The sequence below is a fragment of the Ochotona princeps genome, chromosome 15, assembly GCF_030435755.1.
Source record: "Ochotona princeps isolate mOchPri1 chromosome 15, mOchPri1.hap1, whole genome shotgun sequence".
NCBI classification, from domain to species: domain Eukaryota; kingdom Metazoa; phylum Chordata; class Mammalia; order Lagomorpha; family Ochotonidae; genus Ochotona; species Ochotona princeps.
In genome coordinates, this window is record NC_080846.1 from 29,673,092 (window position 1) to 29,695,523 (window position 22,432).

The 22,432-nt window shown below is 47.8% G+C and overlaps 1 protein-coding gene across 1 annotated transcript; it reads left to right on the plus strand.

Moving 5' to 3' along the window:
* Nucleotides 1-502: 502 nt before the first annotated feature.
* GLIPR1 (GLI pathogenesis related 1) lies at nucleotides 503-22,365 on the plus strand. Its single transcript, XM_004583047.3, has 6 exons — nucleotides 503-814; nucleotides 1,999-2,244; nucleotides 7,597-7,709; nucleotides 20,819-20,904; nucleotides 22,065-22,091; nucleotides 22,189-22,365. Exons 1-6 carry the CDS (start codon nucleotides 632-634, stop codon nucleotides 22,341-22,343), a joined length of 810 nt encoding a protein of 269 aa, XP_004583104.3. The 5' UTR covers nucleotides 503-631; the 3' UTR covers nucleotides 22,344-22,365.
* Nucleotides 22,366-22,432: the final 67 nt, after the last annotated feature.

Here is a 22,432-nt window from a genome sequence, read left to right on the forward strand (position 1 = left end):
GTGGTTCCCCTGCAGACTTCGCGGTGAATCAGCTCGGGTACTCCACTCTTCAACCCCTGCGCCTGCTGAGCTGACAACAGCAACTATGCAAAGGTTAAACAAAATGTGCTAACGGGATTCAGTATCAGCTACCACTGGGGGTATCCGCTGGGGGTCTAGGAACTCGCCTGACATCCGCCGCCCTACACCCTGCTGGGTAAAGAAAGCTACCTCATCTCACCAGTTGCTGTAGTCTCTTTAAAAAGAACTTCAAAAAGCATCTTACAAAATATTTACAGAAGAGAATCACCCCAACTTTCATAAAACTATTGGAGGCTGTTTTTTTTTTTTAATGGAGATTCTAGCATTTCCTTTGAAACTATCCCTCAAATCAGAAGAAAGCCTGACACAGTCGCATAGCAATCTGATGCTGTGTCACCGAAAGCGCTGACTCAACGGCGTAAAAGGAACTGCACACCATATATGGAGAAACTTAAAACTTGTGAGGAACTCAGGCCCTGCTTGCTTTTCTCTGAAAGCTGTATGGCTGTGCGCTGCAGAGCTGGAAACTCTCAGAGAGCCGAGCCTAGGCTCTGAAGTGTCCGCGCTCCGGGTTCCAGCCTCCCGGAGCTCCGAGTCAGGCAAACTGAGCATGCGAGTCTTGCAAGTGACGCTTGCTCTGGCGGTGTGGATGGTTTCCTTCGTCTCCGGTTACTCCTATACAGCAAGCACTTTGCCAGACACAGACGATGAAGAGTTCATCAGAGAGTGCGTTCACATTCACAACAAGTTCCGATCGAAGGTGAAACCAGCAGCCAGCGATATGCTTTACATGGTAAGAAAACTGGGAGCTCGCCAAAACCCAGCTATCGTGTATTGACTTGGCCCGTAAAGCCTTAGTGGTCAGAAGTGCTTTTTAGGTTGGGATTTACCTGTGTTGTAAATTCATAATGCGTGGTCAGAACACTCCCAGTTTGCCTCTCATTTTGTTACTGTTGCGAAAGTGGCGCAGAAAACGGGGCATGGAAGGCTGGAAAGGTTTGCATGGAAGAAGAAATGGGGAGCGAACTCATGGCCCCACGCATACAGTAGATGTAAATACTAAGGAGAGTGCTGGGGAGCAGAGGGCTGCGACTCAGTCCTTCCCCAGGCTGGGCTTTTTGTAGTTTGGGGTCCTTGGGTGTTCCCAGGGGTGGGCATACAGGATCAGCTTTCCGCAGGCAGGCAGATGTTTAAACCTTCCTTGGGGGCAGGGAAATGCAGAGAGGAGGTGAGAGCCGGGTCATTTGAAATATTAAGGGTCACTGTGGGAAGAGGCTCTGTTTACTATCCTGAGGGCATAAGGCTCAAACTTGCTTCCAGCAGTTACCAACGCCTCTGACACTTTTGCTTCTCATTATGGGCGGGCACTTCCTTTGAGGTAGATGGGGAGGTGAGTAGATAGCACTTCTCCTTTTGTCATTTGCTTCCTTGTTCCGTGTGTGGTTTTTTGTCTGTTTGTTTGTTTTTTCTTTTTGCTTGTCTGTCTCTCTCTTCCTTCCCCTTCCCGACACACTCCTCTCCTCCCCCTGGTCCTCCTCCCGACACACTCCTCCTTTCCCTCCTTCCGTCATTCCTCCTTTCCTGGTTTATGTTTGTTTTCCCAGCAGAGTATTGAATTTCCAGAAGAAGCCGCATGGCATGTGGGGAAAAGCTAAAAGCTTGATTTCCTAGAGCTTGGATTTGAATCCCAGACCTGGAGCTTGTTTTTTAGAACGTTTTCCAAGCTACTTACAACAGGGACGATTACAGTGAATCATTGCGCAAAATGTGCACGACACAGTAGACAGTATTTTGGACATGATTGACCTTCCAGTAAAATGTTGGTTTGTCATCCTGAAGCTCTGGAGTTTCAAAAACTTTTCTGTTGTCATCACACGTAATAACGCAGACTTCTGCCTGTTCGTCTCAATCATGTGATTGAGTAGTAAGTATCAGTACTCCTGTATTGTTGGATTTTTCTCTTTTTTTTTTTCACAGACTTGGGATCCAGCACTAGCTAATGTTGCAAAAGCATGGGCAAGAAATTGTCGGTTTGAGCACAACTCTCAGCTGAAGCCGCCCTACAAGCTACACCCAAACTTCACTTCGTTGGGAGAAAATATATGGAGTGGCTCTCTCTCCCTGTTCTCGGTGTCTTCAGCTGTCACAGCCTGGTACGACGAAGTCCAGTACTATGACTTCAGCACCCAGAGTTGTAGCCAAGTATGTGGCCATTACACTCAGGTAAGCATCTACGCACTGCTTGCTTGAAACTGTTTTGGCAGAATGAGCAGTAACTAGAATCTGTTCATTAAAGTCGTCTATAGGTGTGAGGGAGTAGAGGGCTACCGTCTTGCTTTAACGATAAATAGAATCGACTCCAGCACAAGATGAGATGCTTGAGGCATTGTTCAAGTATTATGTGAGGGCCACTAATCTGGACAATTCGGTATAGTGGTGGTTGGTCATATAACTTACGCATTGTTGTAAGCTTTACAAGGAATCTGGTTATCCGCATCTCAACTCTGTTTCTTACTAGCTGAATGGGAAACAACTCTAAACTCTCTGAGCCTGTGGATGCGTCTGCCTTACGGGTTGGTGGTGAGAATGGAATGAGGTCCTCAAAGAGAGAGGTAGCCACGACAGGCACTTCACTGCAGTTCCTTTCCAGACCCCGGAGGGTGTCTCTTCTGTAGTGGGGGTCTGTAATAGTGGTCTCAAAGAGAAAAGGCTGCAATCACTCAGCTTGGCAAGAGGCTAGAGTTTTTTTAGTTTGATCACATCTAAAAATGCTAGTTCTTTTTATTTAGCTAAGCAGAACATCCATAAATTAGTTCATTCAACTTCAGAGGGTGCTACAGCCTACTTGACATAAACTTGAGCTCCCCCCCCCTTTTTTTTTTTAAACCTCTGGAATGTTGGCCATGCCATGACTTCACTTGCATATACAAACATGTTTAGAATCTGTTCGGAACAGCCCTCTGATCTCTTCATCTGTTTGCGCAACGAGCTGCTTGCCAAGTACCAGGCTCTTTCACATACACTCTACACCTTGTTCATTTGGCCTGGCGTTCGCTTTCCTTTTCATTTGACAACGCTAACCAGCTCCATTATCCCCTGAGGTGTGAAATTGTGCACCTCCCTCCACTTCGGCCAGGGTTGCAATGTCCTCTGGGTCCATGTGGCACTTCATCAGTCTCTGAATTGCACTGCACGGTACCAGGATGCCTCCTCCAGTGTGCGGGCGTCTCCTTAAGGCAAGCCAGTCCTGAAGGGTCAGCTTCTTCCCAGCTGTGATCCTTTTGCCTGGCTTACATGCTGTTTCTCCTCACTCCTGCTTCTGGAAATTGACCTTAATAAACTGTTAGCACATACGCTATTGTTCCAGGCTGTATTTTACTGACTTGTAATAGGTAAGCATTGGACAAAGGGATGATCTCTTCCATGAGCGGTATTGTCACAATCATTAGGAGAAATATCTGACAGCTCAGATTCTTACAAGAAATCTTACTGGGAAACTCAAGACTTCTCATATGCTGTTTAAAGCTGTTGTTTTTCATTGGAAAGGCAGATCAGATTTATGGAGAGGAGAGAGAGAAAGACCTCCCATCTACTGGTTCACTCCCCAAGTGGCCACCAACAGCTGGAGCTGAGTCAGTCCAAAGCCAGGAGCTGCTTCTGGGTCTCCCACGCAGGTACAGGGTCCCAAGGCATTGAGCTGTCTTCTACTGCTTTCCCAGGCCACATGCAGGGAGCTGGATGGGAAGTAAAGCAGTTAGGATGCATTGCTGCCTATATGGGATCCTGGAACTTGTAAGGTAGGCCATCACACCCCTCATATGCCATTTTAAACTCATGCCAGGTGAACTCAGATAGTTTAAGCTCTTGCTTTCTTTTGAAAATCAAGCTACTTGAACATGTGGTCAAGGATGACTGTTGCATACAGTAAAGGCAATAGGTTTGGGTGCTGACCTTTGGCCCTTTGGCTAAGGAACCAGGGATGCCTGCACCCCATATCGGAGTGCCTGGGTTCCACTTTTGGCTCTGCTTCCCATTCCAGCTTCTAGATGCAAACCCTGAGAGGCAGCATGGGATTGTTTAACTGCTAGGGTTCCTGCCAGCTATGTGAAAGACGCGGAGTGGTGCCTGGTGTCTGGCTTGGGCTTGAACCACCCTTGGCTTTGTGATAGAGGTCTTTCTGTCTTCTCTGTCTGTGACTTTCAAGTAGATAAGCTTATTGGCCAACTTCAGACAACAGGTTTAGTATATCCCATTATATCTTCATAAAAATGTGTGGTATTTCTTAGATGTTAATTTAACATTTAAGATCTATTTGAAACAGACTGCATTTCAGATCAACTTTGGAATAGTCACGGAAAGCTAATCAAAGTAGATACTTTGCTGCTGTCAGTTCAAACCTTTGTAAAGGTTGGCAATTGTCACAACTAAACCAACCATATAAGCGTAGGTGGGTTATTTGACTTTGGTAATACTACAAGTCCCCACTAGATGGCAGAATTCGGTCCACAAACTCCAGTAGGATTTTTGTTACATTCTCAGAGAACCAATGGGAGATAGGACATGCTTCGTTTTTCAGGCTTCTTATTTCTTAACATGTTACCACAGTGCTGACAACTAGACAAAAGAACTGATGCCAAGAACTCTAAGGGAAAGGTGATGGGATGATTGTCAGGGAGAAGGGAGGTCACTTAGGCCAGAGCACTGTTTTTGTTAGAAAGATGGAGCCTGGTCCTGGCTCTTCAGAAGTCAGTGAAAGGAACCACACTCTGCAAGCATCTTGAGTTGGACACAGACTTCCCTGCAGTGCTTCAAGGCCAGCCAGAATTAGGTGCCAGTTTTTCATATATAAAACGAAAGGGCCCTGTGCGGTAGCCTAGTGGCTAAAATCCTCACCTTGCATGTACTAGGACCCCATATGAGTGCCAGTTGATGTTCAGCTCCCTGCTTGTGGCCCAGGAAAGCGGTCGTGGACGGCCCAAAGCCTTGGGACCCTGTACCCATGTGGGAGACCTGGAAGAGGCTCCTGGCTCCTGGTCTTAATCTGACTCTTGCCTAGCCCTGACCATTGTAGCCACTTGGATAGTCAACCAGTAGATCTTCCTTTCTCTCTACCATTCTTTCAAATACAAATAATTTTATGCGATTTTTTGGGGGGACGGGTTACCCATTTTTATTAGGCATATTTAGTGCAGGACAGAGATCTTCTATCCACTGGCAGAATTGAGCCAATTCAGAGCTGGGAGTCCCTTTCAGTTCTCCCACATGGGTGCAGGGTCCCAAGGAGTTGAGCCATCCTCCACTGCTTTTCCAGGCATAATCAGGGGGCTGGACTGAAAATGGAGCAACCAAAGCCCATATGGGATACCAGTGCACCAGGCAAAAGACTAGCCTGCCCATGTCCTAGCCCCAGAAAGCAAATCCTAAAGCATAAATGTACACCTGTAAAATGAATTTTCTTACATGTGAAATAGGCTAGGACATGTGATTTTTTTAAAAAAAAAATGAGATTAAAACACACAATGAATGGTAACTAACATTTGCACAATGTGGGTGAAGAGAAGGCACAGGGGACCTAAAGCTAAGAAGAGTTGAGACACAGCAACACTGCAGAGCGAAGTGCCGGAGACCGAAGGGCGACATCCGGGATGGACGCGGGATGCTGGCAGGAGCGCGCCTCATGCGCATGCGGGAGACTCCCCTCAGATCCAAGGAAACTGCATGGGTTCTCCTGTGACTCAGAGATGGGCCCAGGAACTAGCAGCCCACAGCACCCCACCTGAAGATGCAGGGAGTGAAAATGAAGGGTTTTATAAATCAAAAATAATTGAGGAGTCCATTTAAGCCCAAGAATGAACAGGCCTCACCAGCCTGGGCTGTGGTAACACAGGCCGAAGCTGCTGCATTGCCTTCTGGGTCCTCCAGGTCATGAACATGTTCCAAGAATCCGTCCTTGAAGAATACCTCATGTTTTAAAAAGTTCATTTGTTTGTTTGTTTTTGAAAGGCAGAGAGAGTGGGAGACAAAGAGAAAATGAATTTTGCATCCCTTGGCTCACACCCCTCAAATGCCTTTGATAGCCAGGGCTGGGCCAAGCTGGAGCCAGGTGCCAGAAGGTTTGTTCCTTTCTCTTACTTGGGTGACAGGAACCCAAGTACTTGAGCCATCACCTAGTAGGTACTGCGTCCCAGGGTGAGCAATAGCAGGAAGCTAGATCAAAAGCAAAGATTAGACTCCAAGCTATTCAGATCCGCTAACAGTGGCTCAACTGCTGGGACCGCCCTTCCCAAAGGCTGCTCCTTCCAGTCCGCCTCAATCTCAGCTTTCTGTCTGTCAGTCAGTCAGCAGACAGACTTCCACTTCCCACAGATCACGCTTCCAGGTAATGAGCAGGTTCTCCCTTAGGAAGGCACCCACTGGCTCCAGCTCGCTCACCTGAGTCTCCTCCAGCAACATTCATGTCAGCGCTTAAAAAAGAAAGCAAATTGCTGTAAGATGTGATTTGGTATCACTACTTACCTTCTGGTAACTCCTTTAATACTTCCTTTAATCTTTTGATAGCAAACACCCTGTGTGCCCAGTACGAAAAGGAGAGGGGACATCCGTTGTTCAAAAGGCAAGCGGGGAAAGTACCACTGAAGTTGCTAGAATATGGAACAGAGATGTCTTATTCAAGCGATGTAGTAATTGTGGCCGATGGCACCAGCCATTCACCCAAGAAACACTCTGTGCTTTTTCTTCCTCTTACGTCACTGACCACTCCTCTGTAGCCGCTGTTGGCTTTTTTTTCCTGTGTGCGAGGCTCTCGCTTACCCTGTCACCCATCCCACTTGGCCTGGGTGATCCAAAGGGCTCACTAGACATTGTGCTTTGTGTCTCGGGCCTCCTGCTGGCCTCTGGGCTGCACATGGTTGGATACATCAATCTCCTGGATGTCTGACAAGCACCTAAAACTCAATGTGTTCTCAGGAGGGCTCCTCACGTGACACCCAGCTCCCTCACTTTGGTCCTAGTTTTCTCCCTCTCAATAAACACAACTAAAATTCCAAACAAGGACTTTAGCTTTCTCCTTTGCCCTTTTAGCCCATCCCCAAACAGAAGTGGATCGTTTGAACTTCACTTGTATGTTGAGCCACAAACCTGGTCCATTCAGAGGAGTATTTCCATCCACTGTTTCACTCCCCAAGTGGCTACAACAGCCAGAGATGCACCCATCTGAAGCCAGGAGTCTGGAGTCCCTTCTGGATCTCCCACATAGGTGCAGAGTCATGAAACCCAGAAGAGGCTCCTGGCTTCGGATCAGCTCAGCTGCAGCCATCTGGGGAGTGGCCCAGTGGATTGGAGATCTCTCTATCCCCTCTCTGCAAATCTGCCTTTCCAATAAAAATAAATAAGCCTTTTTTAAAAAACCATGTTTTAGAGTGTTTGACACACAGAGTAATTATGGCTGAGTTCTGAGTCCCGGAAACTTCCCCGGTGGTGGAGGTACTGAACAATAGCACCCCTCAGCACGGGTGTGATCACACCCACATGGGCATCTCACTGTTTCTCTACTAAAAGGCCTGTGTTTCCTTCCAGGTCGTTTGGGCTGATAGTTACAAAGTCGGATGTGCCGTGCAGTTCTGCCCCAAAGTTGCTAAATATGAAGCGCTTTCCAATGGAGCCCATTTCATATGCAACTATGGACCACCGTAAGTTCCTGAATCAAACGTTCTGTAAAAACAATCAGATAAAATCTAATCCTATTTTTAAAGTATTCATTTTTCATTACAGAAAGTGTGAAGAATGCAGTGTAAAAGATGAAATGTATATAAACCTTAATTTCTTTGCCCGGAAATCTATCCCATTAACATTCTGCACATCTTTCTGTGTCTCTGAAGGTGATGTGAGCACAGCCGCAACGTTGCTAAGTACTGCATACAGACACACTTGTTTTTAAAGGTAGAAATGCCAAAATATTCATCAGCACCATAAACTAATTTGATGTTCTTATGACACTCCCCAGGTGGCTGTGATGGCCAGAACTGAGCTGATCCATAGCCAGGAGCCAGGAGCTTCTTCCGGGTCTCCCACATGGGTGCAGGGTCCCAAGGCTTTGGGTCATCCTCTTCTGCTTTCCCAGGCCACAAACAGGGAGCTGGGTGGGAAGTGGAGCAGCTAGGATTAGAACCAGCATCCATATAGGATCCCAGCACTTGCAAGGTAAGGACTTTAGCTACTAGGCTACCACACCAGGCCCAAATTATAGACAATATTAGCCATAAAACTTAGAACAAAAGTTGTAAAATTGAGTAACTCCTAATGAGGATACTTTTAAAAATGATTTTTGATTCTTTAAAATGTTCGCAGAAAATGAAATTAAAAGATAAATATTTTGATGTATAAAGTTTTTTTTTTTTTGCCTTAGAACATTCTTTTTTTTTTTTTTTTTTATAATCCATTTTATTGTATTGTTGTTGACAATCTTTACATAGTTAACTATAGTTGAAGGAAAATCAAGAAAGAGAAGAAAAAAAAAAAAAAAAGGTTCAGGGGGATAGGGAGGTGGGCAATGCTATTATGTCCATATTGTTTCCATCATGTATCTGAGGTAAAAGGGGATATTGAGGGAGAAGCCCCACCCGGTTTCCCGCCCACCCCAAGTCTCGGATGTGGGGCATGCTCTGAGATATGTGCTCAAGTGGAGTTAATAGTTCTCCAGTTATGAGTCACTGCCAGTTTCGCTCGATGAGGTGGTCCACTGATTGATATGGTCCATCATGAAGTCTCCATTTGTCCCATATTTCGCTGCCAACATGTAGCTGAGATGAATGATTGTCCTATTCTGTCTTCTGTCTTTTCTTGGTTAGAATTCTGAGTCCAGCAGTTCAAGTGGGGAGATCTCCAAAGATACTTTGAGGTATTCCCAGACCAGATTCTTGTATGTTCTAGCAAGCACAGGGCCCGGCACAGTCCATCACCCTGGTCAGCTGGTGGTTGCAATTGCTGTGTTGGTTCTGTTTTCAGTCCCGAGTTGCACTGGAACCAATGGGTGTTGCAGTCCAGTCTGGTTCGGCCCTTACATCAACCAGTGGGAGCTGCAGCCTAGTCGGGGCGACCCACAATAACCCCCACCAAGCCTGCCCCCTACCCTGGTTTGCCAATTTGTGTAGCAGAAGACCAGTCTGTACCCCATCCCATTTGGCTCTGGTACTTGTCAATGGGTATTAAAGCTTAGTTCTATCTAATCGACTCAACCATCCAGCCCTCACAGATGTTGTTGAGTGCCTCTGTCTAGCCATCCCAGCCCCCGTCCTAGTTTTCATGCCCTCCCACGGGAATAGTGACCCAAGAAGGGGGAACCCACTTTTTCCCTCCCAGGTCTCTCTGTCCCGGTTTATGCACTCTTTAGGTGGTCCTGTGATTTGACTCGACAGAATTAGTCCCCAGTGCCAGCTTCTGCCAGCTGATGCTGTGGCCCTGATCTTGTCCACATGCAGCGCACAGGTGTTGTAGCCTTGCTTAGTCGTGTCTGTCTCTATCCCAGCCAACACTCCCCAGTGGGAGTGGTTGTCCAGCGAGGGGACCAGCCCCTTAACCCCCCCGCCAGCTCTGCCCCTCCCTTCCTGGATCTCAAGTGTGCTGGATGGGTGCTGCATTCATATCCAGTACAGGCAACCACGCCCTGGCGTTCCAGAATGTGTACTGGTTTTGTCGCAACCAAACCCGGCCCATTCCACACTCTGTTCTGGTGATCGGATTTGCCAGAGGATGACATGAACTGATTCAGCCTGGCCTGCTCCTGACCCATGCCGAATGCATGCCAGTGGGAAACTTTCCATGGCCTATTCTGGGCTGTTTCCAATCATGCTTCTCGCGCTTACCTGCAGGGACTGTGTCCTGCCAGAGGAGTTGCCCAGGCTCCTCCATCAGAACCCCTCCCAATGCCAGATTTTGCGCTTGCCAGGGGGTTCTTGAGCCAACCCTACTCAGTTCACCTCCTGTCCTAGCAGGAACAGTGGCTTTTCCTGGCTGGCTTTCACCCCATTCTGACTCTTGTTGTTGGATGTTTCAGCCCAGCCATGGCTCGTCCATACCCACATACAGCTCACACATGGCTCAGAAGAGGAGTGAGACCCAGCCTAGTCAGTCCCACATCTACCCTGTTTCTCCATAACACCAGATGGTGCTGGGATCTGAACCGGCCTGGTGCATCCAATCCCAGCCCACACTAGTGCCTCGGGTGACTGCAACTGTTTCCTAGATAGAACGCAGCCCCCATTCCAGCACATACACCCCTTGGTGGGAACCTCATCTCAGCTGTGGCATCCCAGATTGGGACCGTTCCTAGCTGTAAATCACGCACCTGCACGTGGTTGCTCCGAGGACCATTAGGTGCCAGCCTGCTACACAAGCCGGAGCTTATCTTTTACTTGATAGGTGTTCAAAGCTCAGCATTATTAAGGGATTGGAAGTTCTTCAAAGGAAGAGTTACTGGCATTGGGAATCTTTAGGATTGACTCAGATCCCAGAAACAGTGGGGTCACTCTAGAGCTATCTCAGCAGCGATTCAGATGTCCAATACCCCAGAGCTCCCCGGCCGGGCGGCCAGCAGGCACAGCCTGGCGCCAAATGGCCGCACTGGCCGCCCTGGCCCAGCCCGCCATGAGCCATGGGCACATGGCGGACTGGGTTCGGGATCCAAGCTAGACGTCCTCTCCCGCAGCCCTCGGCTCGCCTCTGGCAGCCGGAGGTTAAATCCTGCAGGCCCGAGGTTGCGCCCCTCCCCAATCCCGTTCACCCACCACCCAATGAGGGTGTTGGGTGGGTCCCGGACATGCCCAGTCACGGAGGCCTCCCCCCTCGGCGTACTCACCCCAGAAGGAAGCAGGCCGCACCCAGGCATGTCCGGGCCCAGCCCGCCATGAGCCATGGGCACATGGCGGACTGGGTTCGGGATCCAAGCTAGACGTCCTCTCCCGCAGCCCTCGGCTCGCCTCTGGCAGCCGGAGGTTAAATCCTGCAGGCCCGAGGTTGCGCCCCTCCCCAATCCCGTTCACCCACCACCCAATGAGGGTGTTGGGTGGGTCCCGGACATGCCCAGTCACGGAGGCCTCCCCCCTTGGCGTACTCACCCCAGAAGGAAGCAGGCCGCACCCAGGCATGTCCGGGCCCAGCCCGCCATGAGCCATGGGCACATGGCGGACTGGGTTCGGGATCCAAGCTAGACGTCCTCTCCCGCAGCCCTCGGCTCGCCTCTGGCAGCCGGAGGTTAAATCCTGCAGGCCCGAGGTTGCGCCCCTCCCCAATCCCGTTCACCCACCACCCAATGAGGGTGTTGGGTGGGTCCCGGACATGCCCAGTCACGGAGGCCTCCCCCCTCGGCGTACTCACCCCAGAAGGAAGCAGGCCGCACCCAGGCATGTCCGGGCCCAGCCCGCCATGAGCCATGGGCACATGGCGGACTGGGTTCGGGATCCGAGCTAGACGTCCTCTCCTGCAGCCCTCGGCTCGCCTCTCTGATGTATAAAGTTTTGCAACTCCGGGCCCGGTGCCGTGGTCTAGAGGCTAAGTCCTCGCCTTGAATGCGCTGGCATCCCATATGGGCGCTGGTTCTAATCCCAGCAGCTCCACTTCCCATCTAGCTCCCTGCTTTTGGCCTGGGAAAGCAGTTGAGGATGGCCCAAAGACTTGGCACCCTGCACCCACGTGGGAGACCTGGAAGAGGTTCCTGGTTCCCGGCTTTGGATCAGCACAACACCGGTCCGTTGCGGCTCACTTGGGGAGTAAATCATCGGACGGAAGATCTTCCTCTCTGTCTCTCCCCCTATCTATATATATCTGACTTTGCAATAAAAATAAATAAATCTTCAAACATTTTTAAAAAGTTTCGCAACTCCTGCAGCTTTTTCCTACTCATTTTTCAAGAACTTTTCTGAAGACCCTCTTATAGACATAGATTTCACAATTTGGGGCAGTAGGATAAACCTACGTTTTAATTCCATGTTCCGCAAAATGTATCAGGTGTCCGCATATGTTCACTTATTTAGCAAACATTTGTTTACTGAGTTTCAAAGGAGAGAATGCACCTGACACAGCGGCTGCCTGGATGACAGTTGTTTTGATGAGGTTGATACAGTAAAAATACAAGTAAGAGAAGTACATTTTGGTGGGGACAATGTACAACACTTAAATTCTGCAGGCGAGGGCTTCGTGCAGTGTGCTACAGCTCTGGCATATGCTTTGGGGTAAGAATAAAGCAACAGAAGAATAGAAGAGATCAGATATGAGGCACGATCCTTTGGGGCAGTGTTGTCTGAAGAGCACACTGAAGGCCAGGGTGCTTGGACCATTGAATGAGATGTAATTTGGGTCCAGGAGCGGGGAGAGACCACACAGATCAGTTTGGGCAAAGTATGGCTTTGTTTAATTGCTCTGGGTTCCTCAAATATATAGTTCATCATCACTTTGAAATTACTGTAATTAGACTCCCTGCAAGATTTTATTTACTAGCTAATAAAAAACGTGTAGTGAATAACATTATTGGGCTCCTATCTAATAAAATGTATTTGGGTTTGGTAGAGAGGGGAGCTCAGTCATGTCAGCTTGTCTGAAGGACAGGCGTCGGGAGCGTCCACACTCTTAGGCTGGAGAGTTAGGGCCGGGTTAGCCTTGACACACGGGGCTAGTTAATCTGTGAAACAGAAACAGATCTTCTTCTTACAGTTGTCATAACTGAATGAGCCGACAGAGGTTAAGACATGAGCATCTAAAATGACATCTCTGAATATTCATGAGTAGCCTGTTTCCTCTTCACTTCCTGTTAGGAAAGAAGTACAGCACAGAGGAAATGGGGTATAAGTCCACAACCAAAATGATTTTTTAAAGGATTTATTTATTTTGTTGGAAAGGCAGATACACAGAGAGAAGGAGAGACAGAGAGGAAGATCCTCCGTCCAATTATTCACTCCCGAAGCTGCTGCAACAGCTAGAGCTGAGCCAATCCGAAGCCAGGAGCCTCTTCCAGGTCTCCCACGCGGGTGCAGGGTCCCAATGCATTGGGCCATCCTCAACTGCTTTCCCAGGCCACAGGCAGGGAGCTGGATGGGAAGTGGAGCTGCCGGTTTTAGAACCAGTGCCCATTTGGGATCCTAGGGCTTTCAAGGCGAGGACCTTAGCTACTATGCTATTGCTCTGGGCCCCCAAAAATGATTTGTTAAAAAGAAAATTCATCAGAGGTGACCAACGACCAGCCTGACAGTTGGATAGCCATCTCTGGTTCAGATGCATTGAATTAGAGTTGTTCCTGTGTGTGTTCAGGATAACAGTCAGTCATCCCCACCAGGACTTTGAAATAAGTCAATCATACATGGGAGGAACAGAAGCAGCATGGTTATGAGAGGCGGAAATAGAGACATTGCCTGTGGTAGAAAAGTGGCCGACGTGAGACGGGATCATTGTGGGAATACGTTTGTCAGAGAATTTTTTTTTAATGCATTCATTTCCTTTTCTTCCCACACTCAACTTTCTGATGTAAAACAAACATTCTTCCTGCACAGATGAGGGAAAACATAGTGTTTTGGGGACTGGTTTATTTGATTAAGCAAATGGTTCCCAGTTGCATCCACTTTTTTCAGCAGAAGACAGGACTGCACTTTTTTATGGCTAAGTAATAGTTCATAGTGTGTACATACATGCCAGTCGTCCGTTTTGGACATCTGGGTTGATTGCATGTCTTGGCTGCTGTGAATTGAGCTGCTAGAGCTGCTCTAAGCCTGGGAATAGATAACCCACAGTGGGTTTCATTTTGCTTGGAAAGTCCTTAGGAATGGGCTGACGAGGTCACAGGGTAGATCTGTGTTGAGGTCTCTGAGCAATCTCCATACCGCCTTGCGTAAGGGTTGTAGCAGTTCACATGCGTTCTAACAGTGGTCGTGTCTCTTCCCCCGCAGTCTCACCAGCGTTTACTGTCCTTTGATTTGTGTGTGTTAGCTCTCCTGCTTGCAGTGAGGTCACACCGCGTTGCGGTCTTCATTTGCGATCCCTGATGGCTGGGGAGCCTGAGCATTTTTCATATGACTTTTGGCCATTTGAATGTTATCCATTGAAAAATGCTTGTATGTCCTTTGCTTATTTCTAACTGGATTGCTTGTCTCCTTGTTGAGTTTCTTGGGCTCTTTATTGATTGTGGATATAAATTCCTTATCAGTTGCCTAGTTTGCAACTCCCAGCTGTCAGCTGCTTCTTTGCTTGGGTGAGGGTTGCCTTTGCGTGCAAAAGCTTCTTGGCTTGACGTAATCTCAACTTGTCTATTTTTGCTTTTTAAATTTTTTCCCTAAGATTTAAAGATTTAGTTATTTGTGTTTGAAAGATTTTAGAGAGAAAGAAGGAGAAACACAGAGATCTATAATCTGCCAGTTCACTTCACAAATGGCTGCAACGGCCAGGGCTGAGGTGATCTAAATTGGAAGCCAAGAGCTTCTTTCTGGTCTCCAGTGTCAGAGCAAGTTCCCAAGGCCTTGGATTATCGTATATTGCTTTCCCAAGCCATAGGCAGACAGCAGAATCTAAAGCGAAGGAGCTGAGATACAATCCAGCACTGCTATGGTGTCGGCACTTCAAGAGAAGGATTAGCTTGCTATTCCACCACACTGGCCTCCTCTGTTGCTTTAATTGCCTTGTTTCTGGAGCCTGATTAAAAATGCCTCTTAAGATAATGACTTGCAAAGTTTCCCTGATATTTCATTTAATAATTTGACACTAAAAGGCCTCAGATTTAGATCCTTTGTGGTTTTTGTTCATTTTTGCATACGGTGTAAGGTAGGAATCTCATTTCACACTTCCCAATGTGGAGTTCATTTCCTGGCAGCATTTGTTGAAGAAACTCTCCTCTTTTTCTTCCTTTTTTTTTCTTTTAGATGATGCTTGCATAGTAAATCAGGGTGGAAGGACCTAGGGTTAGGGAGAAGTGGCTGTGATCATTGTTTCCAAGCTTTCTGTTTCTTTTTCCTATTGCTGGGGGGAGGTGAAGACTAGGGGGATAGGCCATACCCAACCTCCCCACCATCCCAGTACCAAAGGCCACCAGCACCAACTGAGGTCACCATGGCGCATGTTCCAAAGGTTCTGCCCAGGTGGATGTAACAGTTTTGAAATACTGTCCATCTCGCTGATCTGTGGATGAGGAATCCCCTCCAGTGTCCATTGGCTGATGCCATCGGCCCTATAGTCTCCAGTCGCCAAGGATTTGCTGTCATCGTTTGGCTGGGGTAGTCGTCCATATGTTCTGTTCTCCATTCTCTATGACACATACCGTATTTTCTTTGTCTAATCAGCCACTGATGAATGTCTGGGGTGGCTCCATATTTAGTTACTATGAATTGAATGGCTATAAACGTGGGGGTACGGGTGATTCTCTCACATGCTAATTTCATTTTGTTTGGATGAATTTCCAGGGGTGGGATGATTGGGTCAAACAGCAGATCTATTTTCAGAATTCCAAGGAATGTTGGTACTTTCACATTCTTTAATAATGATGACTGTCATTCTTATATTTTTGTGAGTTAATACACCCTGAAATATCATTTGTAGGGCTTGACGAGTGGTGACATTTTTTTCAATTTGTTTGTTTTGGAAATTCCTAATTTTACCTTGACTTATAAATGAGAGCTTCGTAGGGTATACTATTCTGGGATGACATTTTTTTTTCCTTTTAGAACTTGGTCTCTCTATGCTCTTGTAGCCTGCAGTTTCTGATGAGACGTCACCTGTGAGTCTGATTGGAGACCCTCTGAAGGTGATCTGTCGTTTCTCTGACGCACGTGTAGAACCTCTGTGTTGGACTGCAATGTGTCTTCTCTGGTCATGCTTCCTGGAGTTGGATATGCCTTTCTTTCCCTATATTTGGGAAATTTTCAGTTATTATTTTACTAAATAGGCCTTCTAATCTATTGTGTTTCCATGCCTTGAGGAACTCCCAAGACATGATATGTGGTTTGATGGTATCTCAAACATTCTGGATACTGTTTTTCTCATTCTTTTTTGTATATTTTGCTTTGTCTTCCAAATCAGCTGATTCTCCTGCCTCACCAAGACTGTTAAAGCTTTCCATACATTTTTACTTGGCATTTGAATGCTATTTCTAATATTTCATTTGCAAGGAACCACATTTGACTTGTGTGGTTCCCTGTGGGAGCCTGGAATCCTCTGCCATGCCAGGCCCTCAGGGAACCGGAGCCTCTGAAGCCAGACACACAGACACGGTGATTGCCCACAACCAGCCGCACTCCGTACCTTAGCTTTCAATCACAGCGCTCCCACTGTCAGTCACAGGAGCGGGAGAGCCACTCACCCCGTGACCCCGCTCCATCCACAGAGAGTGGTGTTCCAGCAGGAGAAGGCATCTCCTGCCTAAAATTTACCTGGAGTCCTTCTAGGGTGTTTGGGGGCAGGGGTAGAAGGCCGACAGTTTGTGGGTTTGGGTTACTCCCTGCTTCTAGTTAGCATTCTGAGCTAGACTCCAAGTCCAGGCCGACTCAAGGACCCTCATTTAGGCGTATCCCAAGTGGGAGGGGCTGCTGTCGGTTCCTCCTGGTGCTGGCTCTGAGATCAGAAGAGCACTGTCTGGTGTGGCGCTCTGCAAGAGTAGGGGCTGGAAAGGAACAAAGGCAGCTTGCCTGGGCCTCAGGCAATGGCTCAATTGGCTACATCCTCACTGTGTAACCGCTGGGATCCCTATGGGCACCAGTTTGTATCCCGGCTTCTCCACTTCCCATCCAGCTCCCTGTTTAGGGTCTGGGAAAGCAGCCTTGGGTGCAGTGAATCCACCGGCGTGGGAGACCGGGAAGAGGCTCCTGGCTTCAGATGGGCTCACTTCTGGCTGTGGCGGCCATTTGGGGTGTGAACCAAGCCTGGCAGTCCGGCAGTTGCTCTCACCCGTGTTCGCTCTCAGGCTGAGGAGGTGGTCAGCGGTGACTGGGATTCTCTCACAACTAGGGCTATGAGAGGTGAGGCATGGGGTGTTCCTTGTGTATCACACCGGATCTGGTATGTTGGCATCCTGTGTGAGAAGTACCTACCTGTGCCATGTACCACTGCCCATTGCAGTGTCTGTATGCAATGTCTTTCGATCCGTAGAATCTTCCTTGAACTTTTTTCACTTCTCTAATGAAAATGTTTGTCAGGTTCCTAAAATGGTGGTTCCTTTTTTTTTTCCTTTCCTGGAGCAGGGCTACATCTTCTTCCGTCATCTTGAATCTGAGAAGTGACAACCTTTATGCTTCCTAGTACTAGGAGAACATGAGGACTAACTGCCACAGCGGCCACTTAGTTGGTTAGGAGGTGTAGGGTGTGGTTCTGGAGAGTGACATGTCACAGGAAACATGCCCGTCCATGTGCATGACGTGCAGCGAATCCACGTCATGAGAAGAAGGGAAGGAGGGGGCACTTGGTGCATAAAGGGGCGTGGCTGATCGGTGAGGCCATAGCACAGACCCCATGGACAGGCATAAAAGGGCTCTCCTTATCTTTTCCCCTGGCACTGTGGCTTTTACTTCTTAGGGGTCCCAGAAGAGAAAGATCTCCTGAGAGGGTGGGCTGTATCTCACCAGAGTTGGGGAGACACTGGGATTACATTTTTTTAAGATTTATTTATTTTTATTGGAAAGGTAGATATACAGAGAGGAGAGACAGAGAGGAAGATCTTCCGTCCATCCGATGGTTCACTCCCCAAGCGGCCGCAACGACTGGAGCTGAGCCAATCTGAAGCCAGGAGACTCCTCTGGGTCTCACACGTGGGAGACTTCATATGGAAATGTTTGGAGAAGTAGGCCCCACGGGTGGTGGAAGCCCTTGCCTTTTGGCCAGGAGGCTGCTTGTGCCTTAGAACTGTGGATCTGGAGAAGGAATGGTTTATTAGGACTAGGAAGGCCCAGGACCATTGCTTGTAAAAAGGGCCTTTAAAATCCTCTTCTGCTTTCCCAGGCCACAAGCAGGGAGCTGGATGGGAAGTGCAGCAGCCAGGAAATGAACTGGCACCCATATGGGATCCCAGTGACCTCTGAACCACCACGCCAGACCCTGGAGTCTTCAGGTTGGAGGAAGTGCACAAGTGTCAGGTGCTGCGAGAAGTTGCAGGAAGGTGACTGAGGTGGCAAGTAGCTGGGCTTTTTTCTTGCATTTCCCATAACCTTTTCAGCTAGAAACATCAAGGAACTAGTGGTATGCTGAAGACAGGCTTCTTAGGAGGGGCTGCAGGGCAGAGATGATCTCCTTGTTGAAGATGGATGCTGGGTAACAAGGTAACAGAGCTAATTCTATGAGCTGCTGAGTAAGCTCAGGGTTATTCAGACCAGGTACTGGCAAGGGTGGCTGGGGAGATGGGTGGAGAAGAGGAATTGTGAAGCATCCTTCAGGTCCAGGACAGCAAAGAATGAATTTGCAGGGAGTGTTTGGGAGAGTGTAGGGTTCAGGCACAACTGGATATCGAGGAATGCAGAGGTTTTACTGCATCAGATCCTGTGCTAAGCAACAGGAGCCGTCTGGTTCTGTGATAGGAAATTTAGACGTGTTGAGGAGGGAGTGGAGAGGAATGAGACTGTAAGCTCAGAGGAAGCTGTTGGTAAGTTTCAGGTCTCTATGGGAACAGCAATAGCTTCAGTGGGATCGCTCAGGGAGACCAAACAGGTGTATGGCAGGTGGCAAGCACAGGATGTGTGGTATAGCCCACACTGTAGGATTAACTAGGGCAAGAGAGGAGGACTGTGACGGAGGAGTGGGGACACGACAGTCCTTAATAAGTATAAATGTTGACTTTCATTCCTCTGGAATGGAGGCAGATGCCTGCAAGTGCTGAAGCGTCTCTGCCCCAAAGAGAGGTTGGGCAGTTAGAAGGCAACCCAGCAGACTCATGTCTCCAGAGCGCAACGTAAAGGCTTCCTGGGCATCTCAACAACAGACACAAGAAGGGAGGGGACCGCCACATGCACTGACAACAGATAACCTGCTTGCCAGACGCTGTCCCCGTTACCCTCAGCCTGTGGGCTCGGGTGTGACAGGGGTTGTGGAACCCAGCACTCAGGATTCTGTCAACAGAGATGAGATGTCCTGTGCCAGATGGGGTTGCTCAGAGGGGCGTCCTCTCTAGGGACAGTCCATCTCCCAGTGACCCCACTGTCCGTACTGGGGACCCTACAGATGGGGAGGCCATGGCTAGAACAGCTCCTGGCCCAGTGTCTGTATTGCATTTAATTGAGGCTCCTGGAGGTTAGGGTGAGATGCAGCAGGCCTTGGCCCAGTGCCCAGCACTGCCACACTGATTAGAGGTTCCCTGGAGGTTGGCAATTGGCTCACATCTTGGTGGACTGCTGAAGTAAACATTTGGTACTTTTTGTTTTACTGAGTCCCCAATTCCTTGTATGTATTTTAAAATTAAAATTTATTATTTTTTTAAAATTGGAAACTCAGATATACAGAGACAGACAGGAAGATTTTCCATCTGCTCCCCAAGTGGCTTCAATGGCTGGAGCTTAGCCTATCTAAAGCCAGGAGCCAGGAGCTTTTTCCAGATCTCCCACCCACCCACGCAGTACAGGGTCCCAAGGCTTTGGGCCATCCCTCGACTGCTTTCCCAGGTCACAAGCAGGGAGCTGGATGGGAAGCGGGGCTGCCGGGATTAGAACAGGTGCCCATATGGATGCAGGCACATGCAAGGTAAGGACTAGCCACTAGGCTACTGCACCAGGCCCATCTCATGTATTAACAGACAGGAAAGATGGCCATCTTAGAGGTTTTTAAGGGGGTAGAGGTGGAGTCTGTGGACCATTATTCAGTGTTTGGAGTTTGCATTCCATGTCTGGTGCTGACTGGGACATAAGGTGGGTGTGTAAAAACAGCTGGTTTACAGGGTAATTATGATCTGTGTTCGTCTATTCTATCACTGTAAGGTAGTCCACCCCTCAAAAGAAAAAAAAAACAAACCAAAAAAACCTGACCGATTTTCCTCAGATTCCTGAATGACTTCTGGGGATTTGATTGTCATCAGCCTGTTCCTGGCCCATAGGTGCCAACAGGCAGTCATAGACCCCAGGCCTGCAGGTCAGTAGGTCTGGTCTGGGACTGGCTCCAGGGTCTGAGCAGCCTCTGGTTTCTGGGGCCTGGCAGTGCGTCTCCTGCGCGTGCTGCTGGGCTGCTTGCCAGACGCCGACATTTACCTTGGAGGCCGGGTGGAAGAGGGCACGACACGGTGATGTGCCATCCCTTCTACTCGGAGGGATTCTCCCAGTGATCCTTAATGTTCCCCGCTTTGCTGTCTTAGCGCAGGGTATGTGAACCCCACCAGAACTTTCTAACCCAGCCAGCCTCCACAGTGAGCTGACGGGCGTGGGCTGTACAGTTCAGATGTGTGTAGATGAGGGGAACGGGCCAGACAGGAGAGCAGGTGTAAGAGAGGCATGAGAGGGCGGAAGTGGGTAGGATGGGGTAGTTAACTGGGTTGGGGCTGCAGTCTCTCACGGCTCCTGCTGCCACAGAAGGTGGCAGGCGTCAGTGGCACTCACTGGGGCTGTGGAGGGGGCAGAGGGTCCCATTCCTGACATGCTGCTGGGGCCTGGTGGTGGGGAAGGAACGCAGAGGGTGGGTGCGGGAACACTGGGAGACTGCCGGTTACAGGGAGGTGTAATGGCTGAGGAACTGCAGTGGCTGGGGCTTATGCCCTTGCTCCGTTACTGAACTTCTGAAACTTTGGACTGCCACCTGAGAATTCTTCTGGATTTAGTCAAGCATGCTAGCTCGTAAACTGATCACTGATGACTTTTCTTTACAGTGGAAATTATCCGACTTGGCCATATAAGAAAGGAGCCACTTGCAGTGCCTGCCCTGCCCATGACAACTGTCTGGACAATCTTTGTGGTGAGTAACACAACAATTTACCAATAAATGCAACAGAAACTACTGTAATTCCCTCAAGGTTAAGAATGCAACCCACTGTTCTAGCCTAATAGCTATTTCAAGGAAGGTGGAGTGAGGACCACACATGGCTACAGGTCTAGGAACAAACATTTGAGATGGACTTGTGTTTAGTCTTCCCTGTAGGTCCTGTAGCACTCTTGTATCCACATCTGTAATTAAACAGGCAAGGGCCGGGATGGGGAGCTTTAGAACAAATGGAGGGGTGGGGGAGACTCGCTGAATTTTCTTTGGGAAAAAAAGTATTGCTTTTTAAAGTCCTTTCCATTTCTAATATTATAAAATCCTACTAATTCCCCTCATTTCTATTTGTCAACTTAAAATTCCTTACTTCAGGACAACAGTTCCCTTACTGAGCCCTCCTTCTCCAAGCCCATCTGTGCCTCATTCAGGCATGCTAATCCTGTGTGAACTGTAGCTCTCTGCAGTGCATCAACGCTGACTGAATTGTTCCCTTTGTATTTCTGCAATGTTATTAAAAAATATGCACTTTTTTCTGTCAAGGAAGGTAGTGCAACATAGAGGCTAAAACTGCAGATTGTGGAGCTGCTAAGCCAGTTTCCAATTGGAGTACTGACTTGCACAGGTTTCTCAACCTATTTCCTCAACAGTAACCTGTGCAAGGCAGCATTTTCACCAACTTGGTAAAATAATTCAACGTAGAGTCATTCTCGCCCTTGAAATTCCGATCAGTAACACTACCACCATCAAAAGAACACACCGAGGCTGTTGAGATTTTGAACTTGAGACAATTTTAAGATAATCTCTACTTTTGTAGTTTAAAATTCATCAGATTAATCATCCTCCCCTTCACAAGCAATACTCAGGAGCTGATTTTTAGGTAAATACTGCACGTGCGGTTCACCTGGTTTCTAATGTGCTAAATTTTAATGTTTTAATTTTAACTTAAATATTATGTGCTACTTAGTATTTAAGTGAAATAATTACTATAAATGGAAAATCGTAAGTTGTTAGCATAAAATATCTTGAATAAATGTTGAAAATCTTTGCATTGTTATTCTAATTTTGACTTACTTTATAAAACAAGAACCTCACATGTACCTACCCTTTTTAATATTTTTTCTTTTCCTCTGACTTCACAGTTAACACCAAGAGAGACAATGTCAAACGTATGTATATATAAATCTTAAAATGTTTCAGAGCTATGTGAATTGTTACTGCATTATGAGAGCCAGTATCTGAAAGAATGTTGTGTTTGCTTCACAGGTTACTACTCAGTTGAATATCCCGGCTGGCCCATATATTTACGTAACAGATATACGTCTCTTTTTCTCATTGTTAACTCAGTACTTTTAATACTTTCTGTCCTAATTACCCTTTGGGTAAAGCACAAATACCCTAATTTAATTCTCCTGGATTAATACAATCAGATTTGTTATTTTTTTTTTAAGAAAAAAAAAAAAACCCATGTACAAATAAGTGGTTTGTGGTTTTTTCTATTTTAAAACAT